Here is a 26712-nt window from a genome sequence, read left to right as displayed (position 1 = left end):
AACCAAACTTCCCTGGACAGACAACCCCACCAATGTGTCCTGGAGCCCCACTTCCCCAGAGCTCCACCTCACAGGGAAAGAGAGAGGCAGGCTGTGAGTATGGGTTGACCTGTTAACACCCATGTTCAACGGGAAAGCAATTACGGAAGCCACACCTTCCACCTTCTGCATCCCATAATGACCCTGGGTCCATACTCCCAGAGGGATAAAGAATAGGAAAGTTATTGGGGAGGGGATGAGATGCAGAGTTCAGATGGTGGGAATTGTGTAGAATTGTACCCATCTTATGCAATGGTTTTGTCAATGTTTCCTTTTTATGAAAAAAAAAAAAAGAAAAATAGAAAAGAAAAAAATGATTCTGTGAGTAGTGGGTTTATAGTGCTGGCACTGAGCCCCTGTTATAATTTAAATAATTATATTATTACCTGATAATTAAAATTTAGAGCTACAGTTTTTGTTTGTTTGCTTGGTTTTTTTTTTTTTTTTTTTACCTCTAGGGTTATCGCTGGGGCTTGGTGCCTACACTAGGAATCCACTGCTCTTGGTGGCCCTTTTCCCCAATTTTTATTGGGTAGGACAGAGAGAAATGGTGAAAGATAGAAACCTGCAGACCTGCTTCACTACTTGTGAAGTGATCCCACCTGTAGGTGGGGAGCCGGGGCTTGAACTAGGTGCACTTAACTCAGTGCTGTCCTGTCTGGACCCCAACATCTTCTTTTTATGCATCTTTTTTTCCTCTCACCCATGCCGAGATTCAAAGACCTCAAGCATGATGGGATTAGAAAACCCTATAATTAATATTTGGTGGTGATCATATTGCCAACAACAATATGACTACCAAAAATTGCTCAAAATATATATTTTTTGCAATTCATTCTGACCTTAGCGTATATCCCATTAAGAATGAGTCATCAAATGACTTTGCCTTAACATTATTTGAAATAGATCTCTGCACACTACCCGAAGGATACACACTTATTAGAAGCTCGATATTGCATTGAGAAATTTATACTTTTTGATTATGTTAAACTATTTCCATGATTCCAAAATCACATCTGAAAATGAAGTATTTTCAGAGAAGTTGAAAACTGTACCATTCCTGGGGCCAGGTGAAGGTGCACCTGAGTAGTGCACATGTTACAATAAGCAAGGACCTGGGTTCGAACTCCTGATCCCCACCTGCAGAGGGAAATCTTTGCAAGTGGTGAAGCAGTGTTACAGGTGTTTCCCTGTTTCTGGCTGTCTCTATCCAATAAATAAAGATAAAAAAAATAGGGAATCGGGCGGTAGCACAGAGGGCTAAGCGTACATGGTGCAAAGCACAAGGACCGGAGGAAGGATCCTGGTTCGAGCCCCCAGCTCCCCAACTGCAGGGGAGTCACTTCACAGGCGGTGAAGCAGGTCTGCACATGCCTATCTTTCTCTCCCCCTCTCTGTCTTCCCCTCTTCTCTCCATTTCTTTCTGTCCTATCCAACAAGGACGATAGCAATAACAACAAAAATAACTACAACAATAAAAAACAACAAGGGCAACAAAAGGGAATAAATAAATAACTATTAAAAACTTTTTAAAAAGATAAAAAAATAAACTACACCATTTTCTTCTGTCCTTTTTATTCCTCCCCACCACCTCTCAGAGTACTATTATTTTGGGACATTTATCTTTGCATAGCTTGCTCTTCCACTTAAGCAAACAGAAACACACATAAAATACACGTGTGTTGCTGCAGTGCACAAGGACCCAGGTTCGAACCCCCAGTCCCCACCTGCAGGTGAAAAGCTTTGTGAGTGGTAAAGCAGGGCTGCAGGTGTCTCTCTGTCTCTCTCCCTCTTTATCTCCCCCTTTCCTCTTGATTTCTGACTGTATCCAATAAAGATAATAAATTATTTTAAATATATAATGTGTGTATATGTAAATACCTAACAGCATCATTCTTACGTAATTGGTAACATTCTAGGCTCACTTATTATCTGCATTGCTTTTTTTCCCCTGCTTACCATATATACTAGAGATCAACCTCTATATGTGCAGGTGGACACTCCTCATTTCATTTTAGAGCTGCTCACAGCACTGTGGGAATGCACTTTGTTCAACCTGTCCTCTATTAATGGACATTTGGATCACTTCCAGTATTTTGCTATTATAACTAGTTGCTGTTCTATGGTTCTGTACTGTATTTATATATGCTTGAGACTTAAACATAAATAGATTTTTAATGTAGGGAACTATACAAAAAGAGCCTAGATCATCTTATCAAACCAAATAGCAGAGGAGTTGCCAAAGAGTCAAGTCAAAAGAAGTCAGGAGTTAATTTGAAGATGCTGTCATAGGTATAATCGGAATAATTCAACAATAATAAGAAAGGCAAGTAAGATGCATGAAAGCACATTGAATATGTCTCAGTTCCGAAATTCAAGTTACTGGGAGTAACTTGAGTTAGTTAGTTAGTTAGTTAGTTAGTTAGTTAGTTAGTAACTTGAGTTAGTTGAGTTAGTTGAGTGCACATGTTACCATGCACAAGGACCCAGGTTTGAGCCCCCCACTATCCACCAGCCAGGGGGCAGGGAACTTTGTAAGTGGTGAATAATGTCCGCATGTGTCTATCTTTCTATCTCCTTCTCTACCATCTCAATTTCTGTCTGTCCTATCTAACAAAATAGAAAGGAAAAAGAAAAGAAATGTCCGCAAGGAACGGTGGATTCTTAGCGCTGGCACCAAGCCTGAGCAATAACCCTGAAGGCAATTTAAAAAATAAATATATATACTGGGGAAATAGCTTAACTGGTAGTGCCTGTAACTAGCACATTTGAGGCTCCTGTTTCAGACACTGGAACCACATATACCAAATGGTCTCTGGATTCTTTCTCTCATGAAATTATATACATATGACATCACTGACAATGTATGAAGCTTTTTTAGATCCTGTCCCACACAAACCATTAAAATAAATATTAAAACAGGGGTCCAGGGGCCAGGCAGTAGAGCAACAGTTTAAGCGCACATGGTGTGAAGCCCCTGGCTCCCCACCTGCAGGGGAGTTGCTGTCTTCCCCTCCTCTCTCAATTTCTGTCTGTCCTATCCAACAACATCATCAATGGCAACAATAACAACAAGGGAACACCTTTTATTTTGAAAATTATCATTTAAAAAAAAGTTTAAGGGGAGTCAGGCAGAAGCTCAGCGGGTTAAGTGCAGGTGGCGCAAAGCGCAAGCACCGGCATAAGAATCCCGGTTCGAGCCCCCAGCTCCCCACTTTCAGGGGAGTCGCTTCACAGGTGGTGAAGCAGGTCTGCAGGTATCTTTCTCTCCCCCGCCTGTCTCCATTTCTCTCTGTCCTATCCAACAACGACAACATCAATAACTACAACAACAACAACAACAAAAAGTTAAAAAAAAACACAAGGGCAACAAAGTGGGAAAAATGGCCTCTAGGAACAGTGGATTCTTAGTGCAGGCACCGAGTCCCAGCGATAGCACTGGAGGCAAAAAGAAAAAAAAGGGGTGTGTGTGTGTGTGTGTGTGTGTGTGTGTGTGTGTATGTGTGTGTGTGTCACACCCAGTTGAGTGCACACAATACCACCTAATATACAAAAGCCAGGATTCAAGGTCCCAGCCTCTACCTGAAAGGAAGGACACCTCCATGAGCTATGAAATAGTGCTGGAGGTGTCTCTCTTTTCATTCCTTCTCTGTCTCCCACTCCTCTCTCAATTTCTCCCAGTCTCTAGTCAAAATAAATTTAAAGAAAAATTATGGTCACAGGGAGCAGTAGATTTGTCATTCAGGCACCAATCCCCAGCAACAACCCTGGTGGAAATAAAAAATAAATAATAAGATAATCAAACAAATCAAATGATTGAAGAGATAAGTCACTGCATAGGGCATATATATGCCTTGTTATTTGAGAAACCCAGGCTTGGGTCCTTCACCCCACATGGGAGGTGCTATGCCACAAGAGGACTTTAAGAGACATCTCTCTCTCTCTCTCTTTCTCTCTATCTCCCTTCCTCCCTTTTTCCCTCCCTCCCTTTTCTCTCTCTTGTTTGTCTGAATGAAAAAGCAGCACAGGGATGTTGAAATTGCTTGTGCATAAGACCCCCAAAGATACCACCCATATATAAATAAATAAAATAAAATATAACAATTAGAAGATATTGGAAATTTGAACACTAACTTTCTATTTAATGTTATCTTCTTATTTCCATTTGTATTTGTTAGTGTGAAAGAGCCAAGCACTATTCCACCACCATTTCCTTTCATTTTGTCTTTGTTGCTCTTGTGTGGTACTGGGGACAGAACCTGTGACCTCACACATACAAGGCACACAGTCCACTGTTGAGTCACCTGCACAGGCTAATATTTCATATTCTCCCCTCCCCCCATCACCAGGGCTTCACCACTTCTAGTTCACTTTCATACAGAAGAGAAAACAAATATAAACAGAGACAGAGAGGGACTGATACCACAGCAGATAAGACTTCCCACAGTGTAGTATGGGTCAGGCTTGAATTTGAGTCCTAGGCATAGAGAAGCAGATACCCTCCCTCCCAGGTGAGCTATCTTATCCTTTATGTTATATTCTTTTAATTATAGTTTTTTTCTTTCAGGGTTATTTCTGGGGCTCAGAGCCTGCACTACAAATCTACTGTTCCTGGCATCCATTTTTCCTCCCCCCCCCACTCCATTTGGTTATATTTCCTTATTGGGTATTTGTACATACACACATACATCTATAAAGAGAAATACACACACACACACACACACACCAAAATACTCACTATATAAAAGTGTATTCATTGTTTTATTATAGGAAATTTGAAATACAAACAAAATTAGAGCATGTGAACCCAATACATAGACCAACCCATGATTCTCCCCGCCCCCAACTCTGAAACTAATGAACAGTAATGCTTAAGAATATGAAATAGAGGTCTGGGTGATGGTGCATCTGGTTAAGTACAGATGGTACTATGCACAAAGACCTGTTCCAGGACCCAGGTTCAAGACCCCACTCTCCACCTGCAGAGGGAATGCTTCAAAAGCAATGAAGCAGGTCTGCAGGTGTCTATCTTCCTCTCTCCCTCTCTTCCCCTCCCCCACTCAATTTCTCTCTGTTCTATTGAAATGACCCCCTGCTTGTGGGGAGTCAGGGGCTTGAACCAGAATCCTTGTGCCAGTCTCAGTACTTCACACCATGTGCACTTAACCTGGTGCACTATCAACCGGTCCTCAAAGTTTTAAATTTTAATAAGAAATATACAGAGTAAGACACTGATAGAGAGACCAGAGCACTGCTCAGCTCTGGCTTATGGCTGTACTGGGAACTGAACAGGGGACTTCAGAGCTTCAGGCATGAAAGTCTTTTACATAAACATTATGCTGTCTCCCTGCCCTTATAAGCAATTATTATTATTATTTATTGCCTCCAGGGTTATTGCTGGGCCTTGGTGCCTGCACTACGAATCCACTGCTCCTGGAAGCCATTTTTTTCCCCACTTTGTTGCCCTTGTTGTTGTCATGCTGTCATTATTATTGTTGTTGGCATCACTGTTGTTGTTATTGTTAGGTAGGACAGAGATAAATGGAGAGAAAAGGGGAGGCAGAGAGGAGGAGAGAAAAATAGACACCTACAGACCTGCTTCACCTCCCGTGAAGCGATCCCCCTGCAAGTGGGGAGCCGGGGGGCTCAGACCGGGATCCTTCTGCCCGTCCATGTGCTTTGCGCCATGTGCACTTAACCCGCTGCGCTAGCGCCCGACCCCCTATAAGCAAATCTTAATAGTGACTATTTCTGAATGATAAAATTATGGGTGATCTGGCAAATTTCACTGTCTTATTCACATTTTATATTCCATGATTTTATACTGATCTGTATGCTACATAATCAGGAAGAAATTATATTAAAAGAAAACTTGAATCCTTAACAATACTTTTTTCACAATTCAAGTAAATCTCATTTCTGACATGGTAAATAAAATAGATATGCTCTTTTAAAATATGGCTGGGCAAGGCAAATTATTTAATATTTAATTGTATTTAGTGTTGAGTGGGTAAAGATAATAGTTCCTAAAAATGTAACCCTAAAATGAAGTTTGAAGCTTAGAAATTCTGTCTTTGACAATAATAAAATAATGTCAAATTTATAGCTTAGGAGTAAACAGTAAATCAATCTCTTTCTCTTTATATAACACAAAAACAACTGATCCAATTTGGCACAATCTTTCTTTTACAAAGTCACCTTTGGGCTGAAATTCAGTGCATTAGTTTTCAGTCAAACAACTTGCAGACATGAAGAGGTTTTTTAACAAAATGTTCTTGTAGGGGCCAGGCAGTAGTACAGTGGGTTAAGTGCACATGTCCCGAAGCGCAAGGACCAGCCTAAGCATCCCAGTTGGAGCTCCCGGTTCCCCACGTCCCCAGCTGCAGGGAGCTCACTTCACCGGAAGTGAAGCAGGTCTGCAGGTGTCTGTCTTTCTCTCCCCCTCTCTTTCTCCACTCCTCTCTTGATTTCTCTCTGTCCTATCCAACAACAACAGCAATAATAACAACAAGGACAACAAAATGGGGAAAATCGACTCTAGGAGTAGTGGATTCAGTCGTGGATAGAGTGGAACCAAGCCCCAGCAATAACCTGGAAGGCAAAAAAAAACTCTTGTAATTTCATGGCGTTAGTTTCTGGCTAGTTAGAAGATCCTTTTCACAACTAAGTGGGTGGAGGAAGTGCTTTGCCCTTTTGGTCCTGACACTCAGAGAGAGAGAAAACAGTTGAAATCACTTTTTTTTCCTTTTAAATCTGTGAAATAAATGTAAGTTCATGGCAGGAGATGAAATTAAAGAAGTAGATAATCAATGAGTATTTTTCTTTTGACCATATTAATAGTTAATAAAAGCACTGCAGGGTTTGTCATTTGCTTGAAAATGAAAACCTTAAACAACTAATAAAAATACATGTGTTTTGTAATTACACATAGACATAGAATCATTTTATCTTCATCTGAATGTTTTCTAATAATCTGACATAAAGACATTTCATTTAGCTGGTTCTTCTTCCTCCTTCTACTCACGAGATGTAATTTCCTCCTAAGAAAGCCACAGTCCGCTCCTGTTATGGCATGTATCCACAGGAGAATCACTAAAGTTCTAACTTGTTTTGAATGTAGACTACAATGTGAAGTCATTGGTAGGTAAAGTTTTTCACTGGGGAGTAAAATTTAGCAGTGGCTAAGCCTGATAGTGTGTATTTGTGTTCATTTGAAGTCCCATGAATTACTACATACCTCTTGTACATTATACTTAAACACAGAACTAGGTACCAGGTTTTGTTTTAAATAATTATTTTTTTCTGTCACCAGGATTCTGTTCTCCATGCTAGATCTATGAATTCACTGCTCCCGGTGCCCATTTCTTTCTCTTTCTCTCTCTTCCTCTCTCTATATATGTATATATATTAATTGACTAGGACAGAGAGAAATTGCGAGGGGAGAGGGAGATAGAGAAGGAGAGAAAGAAAGACACCTGCAGACCTACTTCCCCACTTTTGTGAAGCACCCCTCCTGCAGGTAGAGAGCAGGGATTTGAACTTGGGCCCTTGCTCATGTGTGTGATTATATGGGTGCACCACAACCCAAATTCCTGTTTTAAGTAATTTTTTGCTTATTTATTTATTTTTGCCTCCAGGGTTATTGCTGGGGCTCAGTGCCTGCACCATAAATCCACTGCTCCTAGAGGCCATTTTCCCCCCTTTTGTTGCCCTTGTTGTTGTAGCCTTGTTGTGGTTATTATTGTTATTGTTGATGTTGTTCGTTGTTGGATAGGACAGAGAGAAATGGAGAGAGGAGGGGAAGACAGAGAGGGGAGGAGAAAGGTAGACACCTGTAGACCTGCTTCACCGCCTGTGAAGGGACTCCCCTGCAGGTGGGGAGCCCGAGGCTCGAACTGGGATCCTTACGCTGGTCCTTGCGCTTTGCACTACATGTGCTTAACCCACTGCGCTACCGCCTGACCCCGTTTTAAGTATTTTTATAGATAATGTTAATTTTTCATGATAGTAATCGTATATAAATAATTATTTTGGATATAGTCTAAACTGCTTGCTCCAGGCCATAGGAGGACCTAAGTGGTTACACATCTTGTGTCACCACTTTTTAGTTATAAACAATAGTGACTGAGAGCATCCTTGGTACCTAGTACTAAGCCTTGCACTAGAAAGTATGTCAAGTCATTTCAAAGGCTGACATTCACCCATCTCCCCAGAACAGAAGTGCAAAGGGTACAGTCTGTTTCAAACCACAGCAATAGTCAGTGGGAAAATCAACTAAAGAGGGGGCCAGGTGATGGCACACCCAGTTAACCGTACATATTACCATGAGGAAGGACCCGGGTTCTAGCCCCTGTTCCCCACCAGCTGGTGAGATGTTTCATGAGTGGTGAAGTAGTTCTACAGGTGTCTCTCTTTCTCCCTTCCTCACTATCTCCTCCCCTCTCAAATTCTATCTGTCCTATCCATTAAAAAAAAAAAATGAAAGAAAGGAAGAAAAAAAATGGCTGCCTGGAGTGGTAGATCTGTACATAGTGTTGGCACCCAGCCCCAATGATAAACATGATGGCAATAAAAATCTATAAATAAGTAATAAATTAAAAAGAGAGAAACCAGCTAAACAGAAGAAGGGAGGGAGGTCTGCTCTTCAAGGCAGCAAGGTAGTGTTAGCTTCTACCTTGATATTTTCAACAAAAATAACAAAGTTCAAACATCTTTTAAGCTTAGAAATAAAGTGTTTTTACTGGATGGTCACCAAGTGAAAGATCAGCCTGAGAAAGTCAATTCTTGATCTATTTTCACCAAAGTTGACTCACTTCATCCTACTGGACTCAAAGTTAGGAATCAAAAATGTTCACGTTAGTAAATCATATATTCAAAATACTGAGAGTTCTAAATGGATATATACCCCAAATGTCAGCAGGCCCCATTCTACTTATTTACTCACAACTTCACAAAAATATGATTATTTGGGATCTGTTTTTTTTTTTTTAAAGCAATTCACCTTCAGACTTAAAGAATAGAACACGAGAATGGAATTTCTAGCTTTTGTTGACTCACTGGTGACAAAGAGGCAATATATAAGAATATAAGAAACCTAAGAAGTTGGCTACCTGGGAACACAAAATTGCTCTATGAAACTTGGGATTTCACATTACTAAATTCAACTGTCAGTTAATTTTTTTCCCAAAGACATACTCTTGTTTTAGCTACTAATACTATAAGATCATTCTGATGGGCATCAGTTAGAAATCAAATTATTAATTATTCCACAAGGGTTGTTCTAGAGTTACCACAAGGTTCATAATACTTGGTGAGAGCTTAAACTAAGGTATCTTAAAAATAAATAAGAACAGCAAAAAATAAAACATGACTAATTCTTCTGCCACCATCAAAACAAAAGTTCCCAAGGAACCACAGCCAAGAACAGAGAAATCCATACACACAAAGGCCAAGATGACCCATTGAATCTGCAAAGTCTCCATAAATGACTTAACAATACACCGAAAACCAAGCACAAATCCCTCCTGCTTGCTGTGAAAACAAAAGAATGTAGAAAAATCTTTACTTTTTCTGTTCCTCCACCTATCACAGAAATCCATGCAGTTGATTTTTTAAATTTATTTTTTTAATATTTATTTATTCTTTTTGTTGCCCTTGTTCTTTTATTGTTGTAGTTATTATTGTTGTTGTTATTAATGTCGTCATTGTTAGATAGGACAGAGAGAAATGGAGAGAGGAGGGGAAGACAGAGAGAGGGAGAGAAAGATAGACACCCGCAAACCTGCTTCACTGCCTGTGAAGTGACTCCCCTGCAGGTGGGGAACCGGGGGCTCGAACCGGGATCCTTGCCTGATCCTTGCACTTCGAGCCAGGTGCGCTTAACCCGCTGTGCTACCGCCTGACTCCCAAAGAGTTTTTTTTTTTTTTTTTTCCAGTGAATCACCAGCTTCTGGGAAGGACAGGTTTTGAACCTGAAAACTCTGTCTCAGAGTCCACAGGCAGAGCCACTACTCCAGCCTGACAGTGTGCAGCTGATTTTAAAATGACTAAACCTCAGAGACAGATAGATGTCTTTAGAATTCAGTTGATTTGATTGCATAGGTCATACTCACTTTAGTGGGAATAGTAATTACTGATGGATGGGTCATCTACTTTATTCATTTTAATAACTAGTTCTTGCTCAGATTTGCCACACAGCCAACCCCACTTAATTATTAAACTCTAATAATGTTGGATTGAGCTATTTTTCAATCTGAGAATTTTTATGACAGAGAAAATGCTTAGACAATTCAAGCAATTATGTGCTTCATTTCTCCATTTTTCCATATCTCCTTTCTCTATATATAAGGCATTGAATTTAACTTATTTCATTTTTGGTAGCTTACATCTTGTTGTTCTCTTAGAAAAATCTCAGCTAGATTTTAAAAGGCTGCTGGGCAAGAAGTGTTGGTGGCTAGGTCCTTAGAGAAATAAAACCTAGTTTCTGTTGCCCAGACTGCTGGCCTGGAGAACAAGCCCAATTCTGGCTTCCCTAGAAAACCTATGCATCCCAAATGCAGAAAACCTAGAGCTTATTCCAAGATGCTTGTCTAATAGTTGTGTTTAATGCATAGTACAGATATTACTGCCCTCTCTCCCAAACACTCCCATGGTTGTTTGACCTACATAACCTCTTCTTGTACCCATTCATACACCAGTGTGTGTGTGTGTGTGTGTGTGTGTGTGTGTGTGTGTGTGTGTACACAGAGCAAAACCAAACCATTGTTCTGCAAATTACAACGCTCTGTTTGGATTTTGACTTTCCTCTTATGCTGATCATACTCAGGGCCTCGCACATTCAAGGCATAAACTGGCGGCCCGTTTCTTTCCATTTGGATGCAAGGTTTCTAAAGAGCCCAAGGCCATGTGAAAAGCAGCTGAACTTAGGATCAGCATTCAGATGTGAACTGCAGCCTCTTAGGGAACCAGTGAAAGGCAATTTAGCCCAGTGTGCACCTGCTAGAGCCAGAATGCAAAGTATCGAATCCTGGTCATATACCCCCACTCCCGTCTGTGACTGTAGTAGTGCTTAAATCTTGTGCCTTGGTTTCCACCATTGTACGACAGCCATAACATCAATAAGTACCTCACAGAGTTGTCCTGAGGATTAAACATCTTAATAGTATTTAGAACCTCTGGTATCCTACACACTCAAGAGACCAGTAGTCACAGTTACTAGCTGCACAATCTGAGAATATCACCTAACCTCTAGAGGACTCCATTTTCTATTTCGTCTTCTGTACAAAGAAGAACACAGCATCCTATAACCTTTATGGAGACTGAATAAACTCTTCTATGTCACAGTCATATCAAAAACAGAATTAAGCATCAGACAACACTTCAAGCCAAAAAGAATTAGTTCCTTTTTGCTCTATGCTTCTGTGATACTTAAAACACACACACACACACACACACACACACACAAACACATGCTTGCACTTATCACATTGTATTTTAAAAATTTGCTTACCTGTCCATCTCCCCCACTAACAGAGCATCCTCTAATTCACCTCTGCACCCTCAGCACGTTGGATATACCTGGCACAGGACAGACACTCAATAAATATTTGTTTAAGTGAATAATGTCCAAGCAACAGCAGAGTCCAAGCAACAGTCTCAAGTCCTTTGCCAGAACTGATAGATCCCTGCTCTTTTTGCCAAGTGTCCTCTGCAGACCACCCAGACATGTGTTTGTTTTTTCCACAAGCTTAATGTCTTGAGATTCTGTCCTTTTGAAAGGAGTTGCATGCACTCATTCTCTTCACTTAATAAATAATTATTGGGAGTCGGGCAGTAGCGCGGCTGGTTAAGCACAGGTGGCATTAAGTGCAAGGACTGGTAAGGATCCTGGATCAAGCCCCCAGCTCCCCACCTGCAAGGAAGTCGCTTCACAAGTGGTGAAGCAGGTCTTCAGGTATCTATCTTTCTCTCCCCCTCTCTGTCTTCCCCTCCTCTCTTCATTTCTCTCTATCCTATCCAACAATGACAACAACAATAATAACTACAACAATAAAACAACAAGGGCAGAATAGATTTCCTGAGAGGGGAGAGGAGTTAGAGACTGGGATCAATATACAGTTATTTGTCAGTCATATCTATAATATGTAATGTGCTTCAACAGCATTCATAAAACAAAAGGCTTACAAAAGTTTGCTGGTTGGGAAATGAGAGCATTTTCATGCATGTATCATCTTGCTGAACCCAAAGCTTTTTGAAGACAGAGTTTGTTACAGAAGGACTTCCGGAGGCGGGACTACGAACAGCAGTAGATCTGCTTTTCTCCTCTCCTCTCCTCTCCTCTCCTCTCCTCTCCTCTCCTCTCCTCTCCTCTCCTCGATCAACTAGGAATACCTGGGACCAAAACAAGAAAGGACTAGAATGACTTCAAGAACCCACCAAATCACCAGTGAGTACAAACACGTGTGGCTGGTGGTCAGAGAGGAGCCTAGGGAGAGATTAAGTGTCTGGTAACAGTCCAGAAGTTTATTAATTGAGAAACCACCTCAAGTCTGTTCCACCAACAAGGGGACCACTGAAGGGAAGAGAGGACTCCCCTGAGACTCACCAAGTGCAACTCTTGAGTCTCCATTGCTACCGTCCTCAGAATCTGGAGCAGCGGCAGGGAGGCCCTGGGCTGACACCAAGGGACAGAGAACTAACCAGGAAACTCAGGAGAAGATCTATACCTTGGTGGCATAGTGGTGGGTCTGTGAAAGTCTCTTTGCATAACTACTGGATTATCTCTGCCACACCATACTTTATCTCTTGGTCAGGAGTCAGTGATTAAGCTAAGAAGCCAACTTCTAGTTTAAAAGCCCTCAGGCTCCCATAACCTACAAAGAAGAAAAAGAAAAAAAAGAGGCTTTTAAGCCACTGAGCTCCAAATCAGGGATTTAAATACTATTGAAACAACTATTAACTTCCACAACTGTGAACCCTTTAATTACCTTACTTAGACACAAGTCAATCCAGGCAAGAGTGATCAGTAATTTGAAAAGTACTGAGACCTCAACATGCTTCACCCCAGAATGTATCCAGAGACTTCACGTGTGGAATGACAACCCTTCAGCTTCATTACTCGGGTGAGACCTTTCCTTTAATAGTACACTCTAATTTCATCTCAGGTAGTTCACTTTCCAACAAAGTCCCATAACCTAGATATACACCAGTTTCTGTGAGAGAGAGCTTATGTGCACACGTATCCATAAACTACTGCAAAATATATACCTGAAAGCAGGACTACACTAGAGTTTGCAGTGAGTACCTCCCTAACACTTCCTCTCCACTATTCCAAGCTTGGGATCCATGATTGCTCAACAAATTGTTTGGCTTCATATGTTAACTCTCTTTTCAATCACCAGGTTCCAGATGCCACCAGGATGCTGGCTAGGCTTCCCTGGATTGAAGACCCCACCAATGTGTCCTGGAGCTCAGCTTCCCAGAGTCACACCCTACTAGGGAAAGAGAGAGGCAGACTGGGGGTATGGACCGACCAGTCAACGCCCATGTTCAGCGGGGAAGCAATTACAGAAGCCAGACCTTCTACCTTCTGCATCCCTCAACGACCCTGAGTCCATGCTCCCAGAGGGATAGAGAATGGGAAAGCTATCAGGGGAGGGGGTGGGTTATGGGGATTGGGTGTTGGGAATTGTGTGGAGTTGTACCCCTCCTACCTTATGCTTTTGTTCACTAATCCTTTCTTAAATAAAAAATTAAAAAAAACAAAAAAAAAAAAAAAAGAAAAGTACTGAGACAGGAAACTCATAATATATAAAATGGTTAAACCAACAAAAGGAAATATTGGAGAAATGAACCAGGACAAGAGTTCAGCTAAAAACCCCCCAAAGGGTGAAGCACAAAATAATGAGGTCAACATCCAAAAACTAGCTAAGGAAATCATCACAGAAGTGAGTAAAGAGTTGAAAGCATTGTCATCAGAAATACAGAAACAATACATGGGATTCTAGAAGAAAACACTAATTATCTGAAGGTTATTAGAAAGCTGAAAGCTGAAATAGGTGAGCTAAGAACACAACTAGCTGAACAAGCTAAAACAGTATCAGAACAGGGTAACAAAACAGATGAACTCCAGAAAACAGTAGAGGGGAAAGAGAATAGAATCAATGAGGCTGAAGACAGAATTAGCAAGATTGAGGATGAATTCCAGACAAAAAAGAAGTAAGAGATCTCAAAACAAGATTAAGACATCTTGAAAACAACAACAGAGACCTATGGCATAACTTCAAAAGAAGTAATATATGCATTATTGGCTTACCAGAGGAAGAAAGAGAGGAAGAGGAAAAAAGCATTCTTCAGGACATAATAGCTGAGAACTTCTCTAGTCTAGACAACATCAAAGACATAAAGATTCAAGAAGCCCAGAGGGCCCCAAACAGAATTAACCCAGACTTCAAGACACATCATATTTAGAATGGAAAGGAATAAGGATAAAGAAAGGATCCTGAAGGCTTCAAAAGAAAAACAAAGAGTGACCTACAGATGAAAATCCATAAGATCAGCAGAAGACTTCTCTACATAAACACTACAGGCCAAAAGAGAATGGCAAGATATCTATCCAGTACTCAATGAGAAAGGTTTACAAACAAGAATACTGTATCCTGCTAGACTGTCTTCAGACAAGATGGAGGCATAAAAACCTTCTCAGACAAGCAACAGTTGAAGGAATCAACTATCACCAAGTCTGCCCTGAAAGAAGTTCTGAAAGGTCTCCTATAAACAGTCAGATCACCATAAATAGGCCATGTCAGAAAACTCTAAAACTCTATAAGAATGGCATTAAAATATCTTCAATCTTTGATATCAATAAATGTCAATGGTCTGAATTCACCTATTAAAAGGCACAGAGTAGGAAGATGGATCAGAAAACACAAACCAACAATATGCTATCTACAGGAAACACACCTAACTCAACAAAACAAAAACAGACTCAATGTGAAAGGATGGAAAACTATCATACAAGCCAATGGCCCACAAAAAAGGGCAGGAACAGCTATTCTCATATCTGACAAGATAGACTTTAAAATAGATAAGATTAAAAAAGATACGAATGGACACTACTTACTGCTCAGAGGATCAGTCAATCAAGAGGACTTAACAAATATTAACATCTATGCACCCAATGAGAAACCATCTAAATGCATCAAATGTCTACTGAAAGAGCTACAGCAATATATTAATAGTGAGACAGTCATAGTAGGGGACTTCAACACTGTACTCTCCCAACTTGACAGATCATCCAGGCAGAAAATCAATAAAGACACGGAGCCAAATGAGGAGATAAATAAACTATAACTATTGGACATTTTTAGATTCATTCATCCCAAGAAACTGGAATACACATTTTACACAAGTCCACATGGGTCATTATCAAGGATAGATCATATGTTAGTCCACAAAGACAGAATCAGCAAGTTCAAGAGCATTGAAATCATCCCAAGCATCTTCTCAGACTACAGTGGAATTAAACCAACACTTAACAATCAACAAAAGATTAGTAATAGTCCCAAAATGTGGAAGCTCAACAGTACACTCCTTAACAACTACTGGGTCAAAAGGAAATGAAGGAAGAAATCAAATCGTTCGAGTTCAATGAAAATGAAGATACTCGGTATCAAAATATTTGGGACACAGCTAAGGCAGTACGGAGAGGGAAATTCATAACCATACAAGCACACATTAGAAAACAAGAGAAAGCACAAATAAACAACATGATTGCACACCTTAAAGACCTAGAAGAAAAAGGAACAAAGGAACCCTAAAGTAAATAGAAGGACAGAACTCACTATAAAGTTAGGACAGAAATCAGTAACATTGAAAATAAGAAAACCATACAAAAGTTCAACGAAAGTAAATGTTGGTTCTTTGAAAGAGTCATCAAAATAGACAAACCTTTAGCAGATTCACAAAACAAAAAAGGGAGAAGACTCAAATAAATCAGATCATAAAGAAAAGAGGAGATATCACAACAGATACTGTAGAAATTCAACATATCATGAGAGGCTTCTATGAACCACTATATGCAACCAAGCTAGAGAACCTGGAAGAAATGGACAATTTCCTAGATACCTATGCACTATCAAAATGATATTTTCACTCCTGTGAGAATGTCATACATCAGAAAAGGTAACAGCAGCAAATGCTGGAGAGGTTGTGGGGTCAAAGGAACCCTCCTACACTGCTGGTGGGAATGTAAATAGGTCTAACCTGTGTGGAGAATAGTGTGTAGAACTCTCAGAAGGCTAGAAATGGACCTACCCTATGATCCTGCAATTCCTCTCCTGGGGATATAGCCTAAGAAACCCAACACACCCATCCAGAAAGATCTGTATACACATATGTTCTTAGCAGCACAATTTGTAATAGCCAAAACCTGGAAGCAACCCAGGTGTCCAACAACAGATGAGTGGCTGAGCAAGTTGTGCTATATATATATACAATGAAATACTACTCAGCTATAAAAAATTATGACTTCACTGTTTTCAGCCAATCTTGGATGGACCTTGAAAAATTCATGTTAAGTGAAATAAGTCAGAAACAGTTGGATGAATATGGGATGGTCTCACTTTCAGGCAGAAGTTGAAAAACAAGATCAGAAAAGAAAACACAGGTAGAACCTGAACTGGTATTGGCGTATTGCACCAAAGTAAAAGACTGGGGTGGATGGGCAGGGAGAATACAGATCCAAGAAGGATGACAGAGGACCTAGTGGGGGTTGTATTGTTATATGGAAAACTGGGAATGTTATGCATGTATAAACTATTATATTTATTGTTGAATGTGAAACATTAATTCCCCAATAAAGAAATTAAAAAAACAAGGGCAACAAAAGGGAATAAGTAAATATTTTAAAAATCTTTAAAGAAAAGCTTTATAAAAAAATAATTATTATTGAGCACCTAAAGGTATCAGATTCTCTGAGGGGCTTAAGAGGAAGTAACACAAGTGAGAAGACCTTGCATACTCTATTATCGAAAGAGTGTATTTACTATAGAATCATTTACTGCTAGAGATGAGTTTGTTGGCTGGTTACTTCATCAAACTGATGGACTCTCAGGGTGGATAAGAATGATTTTTTTTTTTTTACAGTAAAGTTCCTTTTAGAGTGAAAATTAAGATCAGGCATTTGATTGAGTTTCATTTCTCTGTGCACAAAGTAAGAACTTGGGCAAGTTATATTTAACCCTTCTAGGTCGTCTTGATCTTCTCTTCTGGAAACTAGAGCTTGAGAGTTGAGGTAACAACCCCTCTAAAAGTAAAAATCACACCACACCCCCATTACTTACTAAGGTGTGTGCTACATAGTAAGACACTTGATGAGTTTCACCATTTGATCAGCCCAATCCCTCATGTAGGTATTTGAACTTTCAACCTGATAGTATCTAGCAAATGCTCTGTAAAATTCCACCTACTGCTTGAATACCGTCAGAATTAGGGCAATTGCTATGTCCAGCAATCTTCCACTTAATTGCTGGGCAAATCTAATTGTTGATAAATTCCATTGGCTTGAAAATTATATGTTGGAGGCCAGGTGGTGGCACACTGGGTTAAGCACACATATAGAACGAAGTACAAGTATCCCAGTTCCAGCCCCTACTCCCCATCTGTAGAGGGGTTGCTTCACAAGCAGTGAAGGAGGTCTGCACGTGTCTGTTTTTTTCTCTCTCTCTCTCTCTATCTTCCCCTCTCCTCTCAATTTCTCTCTGTCCTATCAAATAAAATAGAAAAGAAAAAATGGCCATCAGGAGCAATGGAACCCTGGTGGCAGTTAAAAAAAAATGATAATAATAAAAAAGAAAAACCCAGGCACAATCTGAAACTCTTTAATCACTGTTTATGTGACACCATTCCCCAAATTCCTTAAGATCTTTTTGTTTGCTTTTCCTAAATAATCTTCCTTTGATCATTGTCTTTGTTAAAAGCTAAAGATTAGAATTCATGCAGCAGAGCAAATGTGGCTTAACCACCAGTGAGAGTACTAGAGAACAGCCTTCCCACTTGAACTCTCTTATTCTATCAATACAAGAGATCAATTTTTCTTCTTTTTTTCTTTGTGATAGCTGCATCACACCGGGTTGACTCATCATCTGCTCACAATCGTAAGCCATCTCGCCCCCAACCTGTACTTAGACAACTGCAGTTCGGGATCTTTGAGTACTTTCTATTTGTCCCATTAAATGTCACACTGTTAGGTATGATTCACTGTTACAATTTGTCAGGACGGTGGGGTGGGGGAAGGTCCTGATTCTATCTATCATCCTTTCTAGTTGTGTGTCATCTGTCCATTTATTTGTATAGTGTGTCATCAACATTATTATCTTAATTATTGGAAGAAAAGTTAAAGGGGACAAGATTTCAGATCAGACTTGCACTAGGTCCCTACATAGCCAGAAGTGTATTCGTCTCTTGACTAAAAAATAAAGAAATAATAACATCACTATTGACAAATACTTAATGAGGACTTACCACTTACTGATCAACTGCTAAGCAAAACCAAACTCCTGCCCTACCATATAAAACTTACATTATAGTAGAGGAGTCAGATAATCAAGAAATAAGAAAACAAAGAAATACATAAAATGGGCCAGGGAGATTGTACAGCAGGAGCATATAGGACTTGCATAGCTGAGATCCCAAGTTCAATCTCCTGCACCATCAACCATTAGAATTCAGTAGTACTGGGAGTCTGGCGGTAGCGCAGTGGGTTAAGCACACCTGGCACAAAGCGTGAGGACCCGCATAAGTAAGGATCCCAGTTCGAGCCTCCAGCTCCCCACCGGCAGGGGAGTCGCTTCACAGGTGGTGAAGCAGGTCTGCAGGTGTCTATCTTTCTTTCTCCTTCTCTGTCTTCCCCTCCTCTCTTCATTTCTCTCTGTCCTATCTAACGACGACATTAATAACAACAATAACTACAACAACAATAAAAAACAACAAGAGCAACAAAAGGGAAAAATAAATATTAAAAAATTAAAATTAAAAAAAGAATTCAGTAGTACTTTGGTTATAAAAAATGGAGGAGTGGGACAGGCGGTAGCATAGCAGGTTGAGCATACACATTACCCTGTGCAAGGATTGGGGTTCGAGTCCCTGCTGCGCACCTGCAGAGAGGACATTTCATAACAGTGAAGCAGACCTACAGGTGTTTATCTTTCTCTCTCCCTCTCTAAGTATCAGTGGAATCACATAGGTATGAAGCTCCAGAGGGCAAATAAAATAAAATACATTTAAGCACAGGTGGCGCAAAGTGCAAAGACCCCCAGCTCCCCACCTGCAGGGGAGTCACTTCACAGGCGGTGAAGCAGGTCTGCAGGTGTCTGTCTTTCTCCCTCTCTGTCTTCTCCTCCTCCTCCCTCCATTTCTCACTCTCCTATCCAACAACAATGACATCAATAACAACAAAAGCAATAACTACAACAATAAAAAAATAAAGAAAAGAAAACAAGGGAGCAACACTGAGAGTTGATATTGCCTAAAAAATAATAAAAATACGTATAATAAAAATGTCAAATTTAGTTTCCTTTATCATTTTATTGGGGGGTGTTAATGGTTTATAGTATAGTTGTTGACACATGGGTACAATTTTTCATCTCCCCGTGATAGGTGTCTGCAAAACATTCTCACCCCCAACTTAAGTCTTTTTCTGGCATCATGCACCAGGCCACGCCCTGCCTCCTTGCTCAGCGTCTTTGGTGAAATACAACAAACCCAGTCCAAATTTTACTTTGTGTGTCCTTGTTTCTTTTCTTTTCTTTTCTTTTCTTTTCTTTTCTTTTCTTTTCTTTTCTTTTCTCTTTCTTTCTTTCTTTCTTTTCTTTTTTTTTTTTTGCCTCTAGGGTTATTGCTGGGATTCAGTGCCTGCACTTCAAATCCACAGCTCCTGGCAGTTGTTTTTCCCCTTTTGTTGCCCTTGTTTATCACTGTTTTTGTTATTATTATTTTTGTTGTTGCTGCTGTCCTTGTTAGATAGGACAGAGAGAAATGGAGAGAGGAGGGGAAGACAGGACAGAGAGGAGGAGAGAAAAATAGACACCTGCAGACCTGCTTCACCTCCTGGGACGCGACCCTCCTGCAGGTGGGAGGGGGGTCCCGGTTGGGGGGAGATCCAACCGGGATCCTTATGTGGGTCCTTGCGCTTTGTGCCACATGCGCTTAACCCGCTGCGTGACTGCCCAGCTCCTGTGTCCTTGTTTTCTATGAGTGAGATCATCCAGTATTCATCTTTCTATTTTTGGCTTACTTCACTTAACATGATTCCTTCAACTCCACCCAACATGAGGCAAAGGAAATGATTTTGTTATTCTATTTTTTTTTTTTTTGTCTCCAGGGTCATTGCTGGGGCTCTGTGCCTGCACTTTGAATCCACTGCTCCTGGAGGCTATTTGACCCCTTTTGTTGCCCTTGTTGTTTATCGTTGTTGTTGTTGTTGTTATTGCTGTCATTGTTGCTGGATAGGACAGAGAGAAATGGAGAGAGGAGGGGAAGAAAGAAAGGGGAAGAGAGGGAGTCAGGTGGTAGCATAGGGGTTAAGCACACATGGTTGCAAAGCACAAGGACTGGAGGAGGAAGAATCCTGGTTTGAGCCCCGGGATCCCCACCTGCAGGGGAGTCGCTTCACAGGCGGTGAAGCAGGTCTGCAGGTGTCTCTCTTTCTCTCCCCCTCTGTAAAATGGCTACTGGGAGCAGTGGGTTCATTGTACAGGCACCAAGATACAGCAATAGCCCTGGTGGGGAAAAAAAAGTATTAGGACATAAATAGCTCAACCTGGCCTCTAAAGTAACTCTGCTTTAGCCACAATGCCTCTGCACAGTGCTGTCCCCACCTCTCTATCCCCACTGTCAGCTTCTCCAGCCCCATGCCGGACTTAGTTTTTCATTAAGAAAAAAAAAAAAAAAGGAATTATATTTGCTTCCTTTGGATATACCCAATAGGAAAGGAATTACTGGATCATATTCCCTTTGATTTTTCCTCTTATCATTTTATTGGGGGTTTACTGGATTATAGCACAGCTATTGACACATGGGAACTATTTCTTACCTCCCTATGTAGGTATCTGCAAAACTCACCACGCACTTAAGTCCTTTGTCACCATTATGACCAGGAACCCAAAGCCACTGATAAATGAGTAGTGAAGAAAGTTGTAGTGTATATACACAGTGGAATACTACTCAGCTGTTAAGAATAACAAAGTCAGGCGCAACTGGCATAAGGATCCTGGTTGGAGCCGGGCTCCCCACCTGCAGGTAGGTCGCTTCACAGGCGGTGAAGCAGGTCTGTAGGTGTCTGTCTTTCTCTTCCTTCCTTTCTTTCTTTTTTTTTTTTTTTTTTACTATTTATTTATTCCCTTTTATTGACCTTGTTTTTATTCTTGTATTTATTATTGTTATTGATGTCATCATTGTTGAATAGGACAGAGAGAAATGGAGAGAGGAGGGGAAGACAGAGAGGGGGAGAGAGAGACAGACACTTGCAGACCTGCTTCACTGCCTGTGAAGCAGCTCCCCTGCAGTTGGGGAGCCAGGGGCTCGAACCAGCATCCTTCCGCTAGTCCTTGCACTTTGTGTGCTTAACCTGCTGAGCCACCACCCGACCCCCTACATCCTATATTTTTAGTGTACATCTGACCCAAACATACCTTAGAATGGGCACTCCTTCTGTTTTTTCAAAGCTCACTGTCTTTGTTTTTTAAGAGTCACATTAAGAGACAACCAATGGAAAGCCTAATAAAGAATGTAAAGGTCACAAAGCAAAAAAATCTGATGACTAGGATTTCCTGTAATTTCTTCTTATGCAAAGGATATTCACGAATCATAAGGCCAGTTGGACTAGCATGGGGGACCCTATAGATGAGAAGTTTTATATTACTTATATGCGCTACTGGTTAAAAATATGTATACATATATATAGACATAGACATAGACATAGACATAGACATAGACATAGACATAGACATAGACATAGACATAGACATAGACATAGACATAGACAGATACATTCATATATTCACCCATGGTAGAAAACCTTCAGAAAAGCTAGCATTTACCTTGTTCCAATCCCCATGTTGCCAAGTGTGGAGTGGGCTACAGATCCAAAGATTTATGAAAATTCAGGAGGATGGTCTCAAAACACAGCTCAAAGCGTTTGGATATTGAGCTCTAGAAAAGAAGCCCAGGAAAAACAAGTGTGAAATCTAACTCTGTTGGGAGTCGGGTGGTAGCGCAGTGGGCTAAGCGCAAGTGGTGCAAAGCACAAGGACCGGCGCAAGGACCCCAGTTCGAGCCCCCGGCTCCCCACCTGCAGGGGAATTACTTCACAGGCAGTGAAGCAGGTCTGTAGGTGTCTGTCTTTCTCTCCCCCTCTCTGTCTTCCCCTCCTCTCTCTATTTCTCTCTGTCCTGTCTAACAATGACACCACCAACAACAGTGATAACTACAACAACAGTGATGAACAACAGGGGCAACAAAAGGGAAAAATAAATATAAAAAAATAAAGAAATCTACCTCTGTTACCTACTCTCTGCTCAGGATTCTAATATCCATAGATTCTTCAACATCTCCACATCCCTCTCATATGATAGAAACTTGTTTTTTTTATCATTTTTAATCATGGGATGGGGCCAGTGGTTTACAGTGCTGTTGTTGATACATGGGTACAAGTTTTCATCCTTGTCACCCAAAACTGAGGTCCCATTCCATCATCATGAACCAGGACCCCACAATTCTCTTTATTCCCTTCTTCCCTTTCTTCCCCAGAATCCTTTGCTTTGGTGCAATGTACCATGCCCAGTCCAAGTTTTACTTTGTGTTCTCCCTCTGTCCTTATTTCTTAAATCACATCTATAAGTGATATCATTGGATATTTGTCCTTCTCTTCTTGGCTTATAAGAGGAATTTTATGAATCTTGGTCAAATGCCAGTTGCATTCTTTGAGAATTTATATTCTCACAATGATACCTTTAAACTATTATTATTATTATTATTACTTGCATTGCCTGGACCTCACATGTGTGCAATTGCACTGATATAAGCTAACTTTCCAGACAGATACACAGAGGCAAAGACAGAGAGCTACCCAAAACTAAAATTTGTCCTGGGGTCATGTCTTTTCATGTGATGTGCTAGGTTCAAACTTGGGTTCTCACCAGGAAAGTCAGGCATTCTACTAGATGATATCTCTCTCTCTCTTCCCCCTGCTTCTCTTTATTTGACAAAAGGGTTATTGCTGGATTTCAATGTCTGCACTAATCCACCATTGCTGGAAGCCATTTTTATCAAGTTTGAAAGAGATAGAGGGACTTCGGGGGGGGGGGTCTCAGAGCAGTGGCATCTGTGTTTCTCTTCCCTTCTCTCTCGTGTCAACTAGGAATACAAAAGGAGATCACAGGGGACCACAACAACACAGGACTAGAACTACATCAGGAATCCACCAAATCACTGGTGAGTGCAAATATGTGTGGCTCAGGGACAGAGGAGCCTAAGGAAAGATTAAGTGGCTGGTAACAGTCTGGCAGTTTACTAGTTGAGGCACCACCTCCAGTCTGTTTTACCAACAAAAGGACTGCCAAGGGGGTCGGGCGGTAGTGCAGCGGGTTAAGCACACGGTGGTGCAAATCTCAAGGACTGGCATAAGGATTCCAGTTTGAGCCCCAGGCTCCCCACCTGCAGGGGAGTCACTTCACAGGCAGTGAAACAGGATTCCAGGTTTCTATCTTTCTCTCCCTTGTTGTTAAAATTCGGAGGCTCCAGCTGGCCAGGCTAGCTTCACGGGCGGGTAACAGAGACGACCAGAGACATACGGCTGGGCAGGGAAGCTGTATTTCTTTATTCAGGAACAACGATTTATAAACTAAGACAAACTAATCACCAAACAGAACTCTGTTGCCTCTTTCCCCCGCGGCGGCACCAAGCACTCTCTAACTCTTGAACTCTCCAACTCTCCAACTCTGGAACTCTGGAACCCTCTCAGGGTTCCTTGGGGTGGGGCCAAGCGGGCCCTCGAAATTAGCAGGACTGATCCAATTTTCTTGGCGGGGGAGAGCTAGAACAACCCAATGTAAAGCATACAACACTCCCTCTCTCTGTCTTCCCCTCCTCTCTCAATTTCTCTCTGTCCAACAATGAACGGCATCAACAATAACAATAATAACAATAAGGTTGCAACAACAAGGGCAACAAAGGGGGGAAAATGGTCACTAGAAGCAGTGCATTCATGGTGCAGGCACTGAGCCCCAGGAATAACCCTCGAGGCAAAAAAAAAAAAAAAAGGAATCTTGAAGGGAAGAAAGAACTCTCCTAAGACACACCAAATGCAACATTAGGTCTCTATTGCTACTGCTCTCAGAGGCTGGAGCAGCAGTGGGGAGGCCCTGTGCCTATATCAGGGGACAAAGAACTGACCAGGAAACTCAGGAGAAGATCTACACCTCAGTGGCCTAGCAGTGGGGCTGTATACTAAGAGCCTTTCCACATTGTTCTCCTGATAGGAACATGGCAAATAATTGCATCATAACCTACAGACTATAAACAGGACTTGTTCAGAACTTCACAGGGCCCAACAGTGCTGCCCAGCTTGGCAGAAAAGCTGATATGAGCCTGGAGCTTTGGATCCTTGGGGTGTGAGAGTCTCTTTGCATAACCACTGTATTATCTCTCCCTCACCCTACTTTATCTCTTGGTCAGGAGTCAGTGATTAAGCTAAAAAAGCCTACTTATAGTTTAAAAGCCCTCATAGCCTACAAGGAAGAAAAAGCAAAAAAAGAGGTTTTAACAGCCACTGTGCTCCAACTCAGGTATTGAAATAATATTGAAATAACTGTTAATTTCCACAACTGTGAACTCTTTAAGTACCTTACTTAGACACAAGTCAATCTAGGCAATAGTGATCAGTAATTTGAAAAGTACTGAGAGAGGAAACTCATAACATAATATATAAAATGGTTAAACCAGCAAGAAGAAATATTGGAGAAATGAACCAAGACAAGAGTCCAGCTAAAATCCCCCCAAAGGGTGAAGCACAACATAATGAGGTCAACATCCAAACGCTAGTTAAGGAAATAGTCAAAGGAGTGAGTAAAGAGACTGAAAGCATTGTCACCAGAAATGCAGAAACAACAAATGAGACTCTGGAAGAAAACACTAATTATCTCAAGGTTATTAGAGAGCTGAACACTGAAATAACTGAGTTAAGAATACAACTAGCTGAACAAGCTAAAACAGTATCAGACCACGATAACAAATTAGATGAACTCCAGAAAACAGTAGAGGGGAGAGAGAATAAAATAAATGAACTTGAAAATAGAATTAGCAGAATTGAGGACAAATTAGAAACAACTAAAAAAGAAGTAAGAGATCTCAAAAAGAGATTAATAGATCCTGAAAACAACAACAGAGACCTATGGAATGACTTCAAAAGAAATAATATTGGCTTCATTATTGGCTTCTCACAAGAAGAAAGAGAGGGAGTGGAAGAGAGCATTCCTTAGGACATAATAGCTGAGAACTTCTCTAGTATAGACAACATAAAATGTATAAAGGTTCAAGAAGTCCAGAGGGTACCAAACAGAATTAACCAAGACTTAAAGACACCAAGACACATCATATTTAGAATGGAAAGGAATAAGGATAAAGAATGGATCCTGAAAGTTCCAAGAGAAAAGCAAAGAGTCACCTACAGAGGACAACCCTAAGATCAGCAGCAGACTTCTCCACAAAAACACTACAGGCCAAAAGAGAATGGCAAGATATCTATCCAGTACTCAATGAGAACGGTTTTCAACCAAGACTATTGTATCTAGTCTGTCATTCAGACTAGATGAAGGCATAAAAACCTTCTAAGACAAACAAAAGTTGAAGGAATCAACTATCAAGAAGCCTGCCCTGACAGAAGTTCTGAAAGGTCTTCTACAAACAGTCAGACCACCATAAATAGGACATCTATTAGAACACTCTAAAAATATGCAAGAATGGCATTAAAATATTTTAAATCTTTGATATCAATAAATGTCAATGGGCTGAATTCACCTATTAAAAGGCACAGAGTAGGAAGATGGATCAGAAAACACAAACCAACAATATGCAGTTTACAGGAAACCCACCTAACTCAACAAAACAAAAACAGACTCAAAGTGAAAGGATGGAAAACTATCATACAAGCCAATGGCCCACAAAAAAGGGCAGGAACAGCTATTCTCATATCTGACAAGATAGACTTTAAAATAGATAAGATTAAAAATGATAGGGATGGACATTACTTAATTCTCAGAGGATCAGTCAATTAAGAGGACTTAACAAATATTAATATCTATGCAGCCAATGAGAAGCCATCTAAATACATCAAATGTCTACTGAAAGAGCTACAACAATATATTAACAGCGAGACAGTCATAGTAGGGGACTTCAACACCCCACTCTCTCAACTTGACAGATCATCCAGGCAGAAAATCAATAAAGACACGAGGGAGCTAAATGAGGAGATAGATAAACTAGAACTATTGGACATTTTCAGAGTCATTCACCCCAAGAAACTGGAATACACATTCTACTCAAGTCCACATGAGTCATTCTCAAGGATAGACTATATGTTAGGCCACAAAGACAGAATCAGCAGATTCAAGAGCATTG

General features: G+C 40.7%; 1 protein-coding gene across 9 annotated transcripts in view; it reads right to left on the bottom strand.

Annotated features, from left to right (window-relative positions):
- MKLN1 (muskelin 1) overlaps positions 1 to 26712 on the bottom strand; it is a 439788-nt gene that overhangs the window by 367536 nt on the left and 45540 nt on the right. For 3 of the 9 annotated variants that reach the window (XM_060196584.1, XM_060196579.1, XM_060196581.1), the window contains 2 exons: positions 22137 to 22248; positions 11549 to 11616 (listed from right to left, as the gene is read on the bottom strand). Coding sequence is in view for 5 of the 9 variants with exons in the window: in XM_060196579.1 (XP_060052562.1) it covers positions 11549 to 11556 (8 nt within the window). In the remaining 4 variants the exon portion in view is untranslated. Of the gene's footprint in view, positions 1 to 11548; positions 11617 to 12222; positions 12333 to 12764; positions 12912 to 22136; positions 22249 to 26712 lie in introns of those variants that run through there. The other 6 variants (XM_060196585.1, XM_060196580.1, XM_060196587.1 and 3 more) reach the window with 3 other exon arrangements.

Source organism: Erinaceus europaeus, chromosome 8 (genome assembly GCF_950295315.1).
Source record: "Erinaceus europaeus chromosome 8, mEriEur2.1, whole genome shotgun sequence".
NCBI classification, from domain to species: Eukaryota; Metazoa; Chordata; class Mammalia; order Eulipotyphla; family Erinaceidae; genus Erinaceus; species Erinaceus europaeus.
This window is presented reverse-complemented; position numbering and strand designations above follow the sequence as displayed.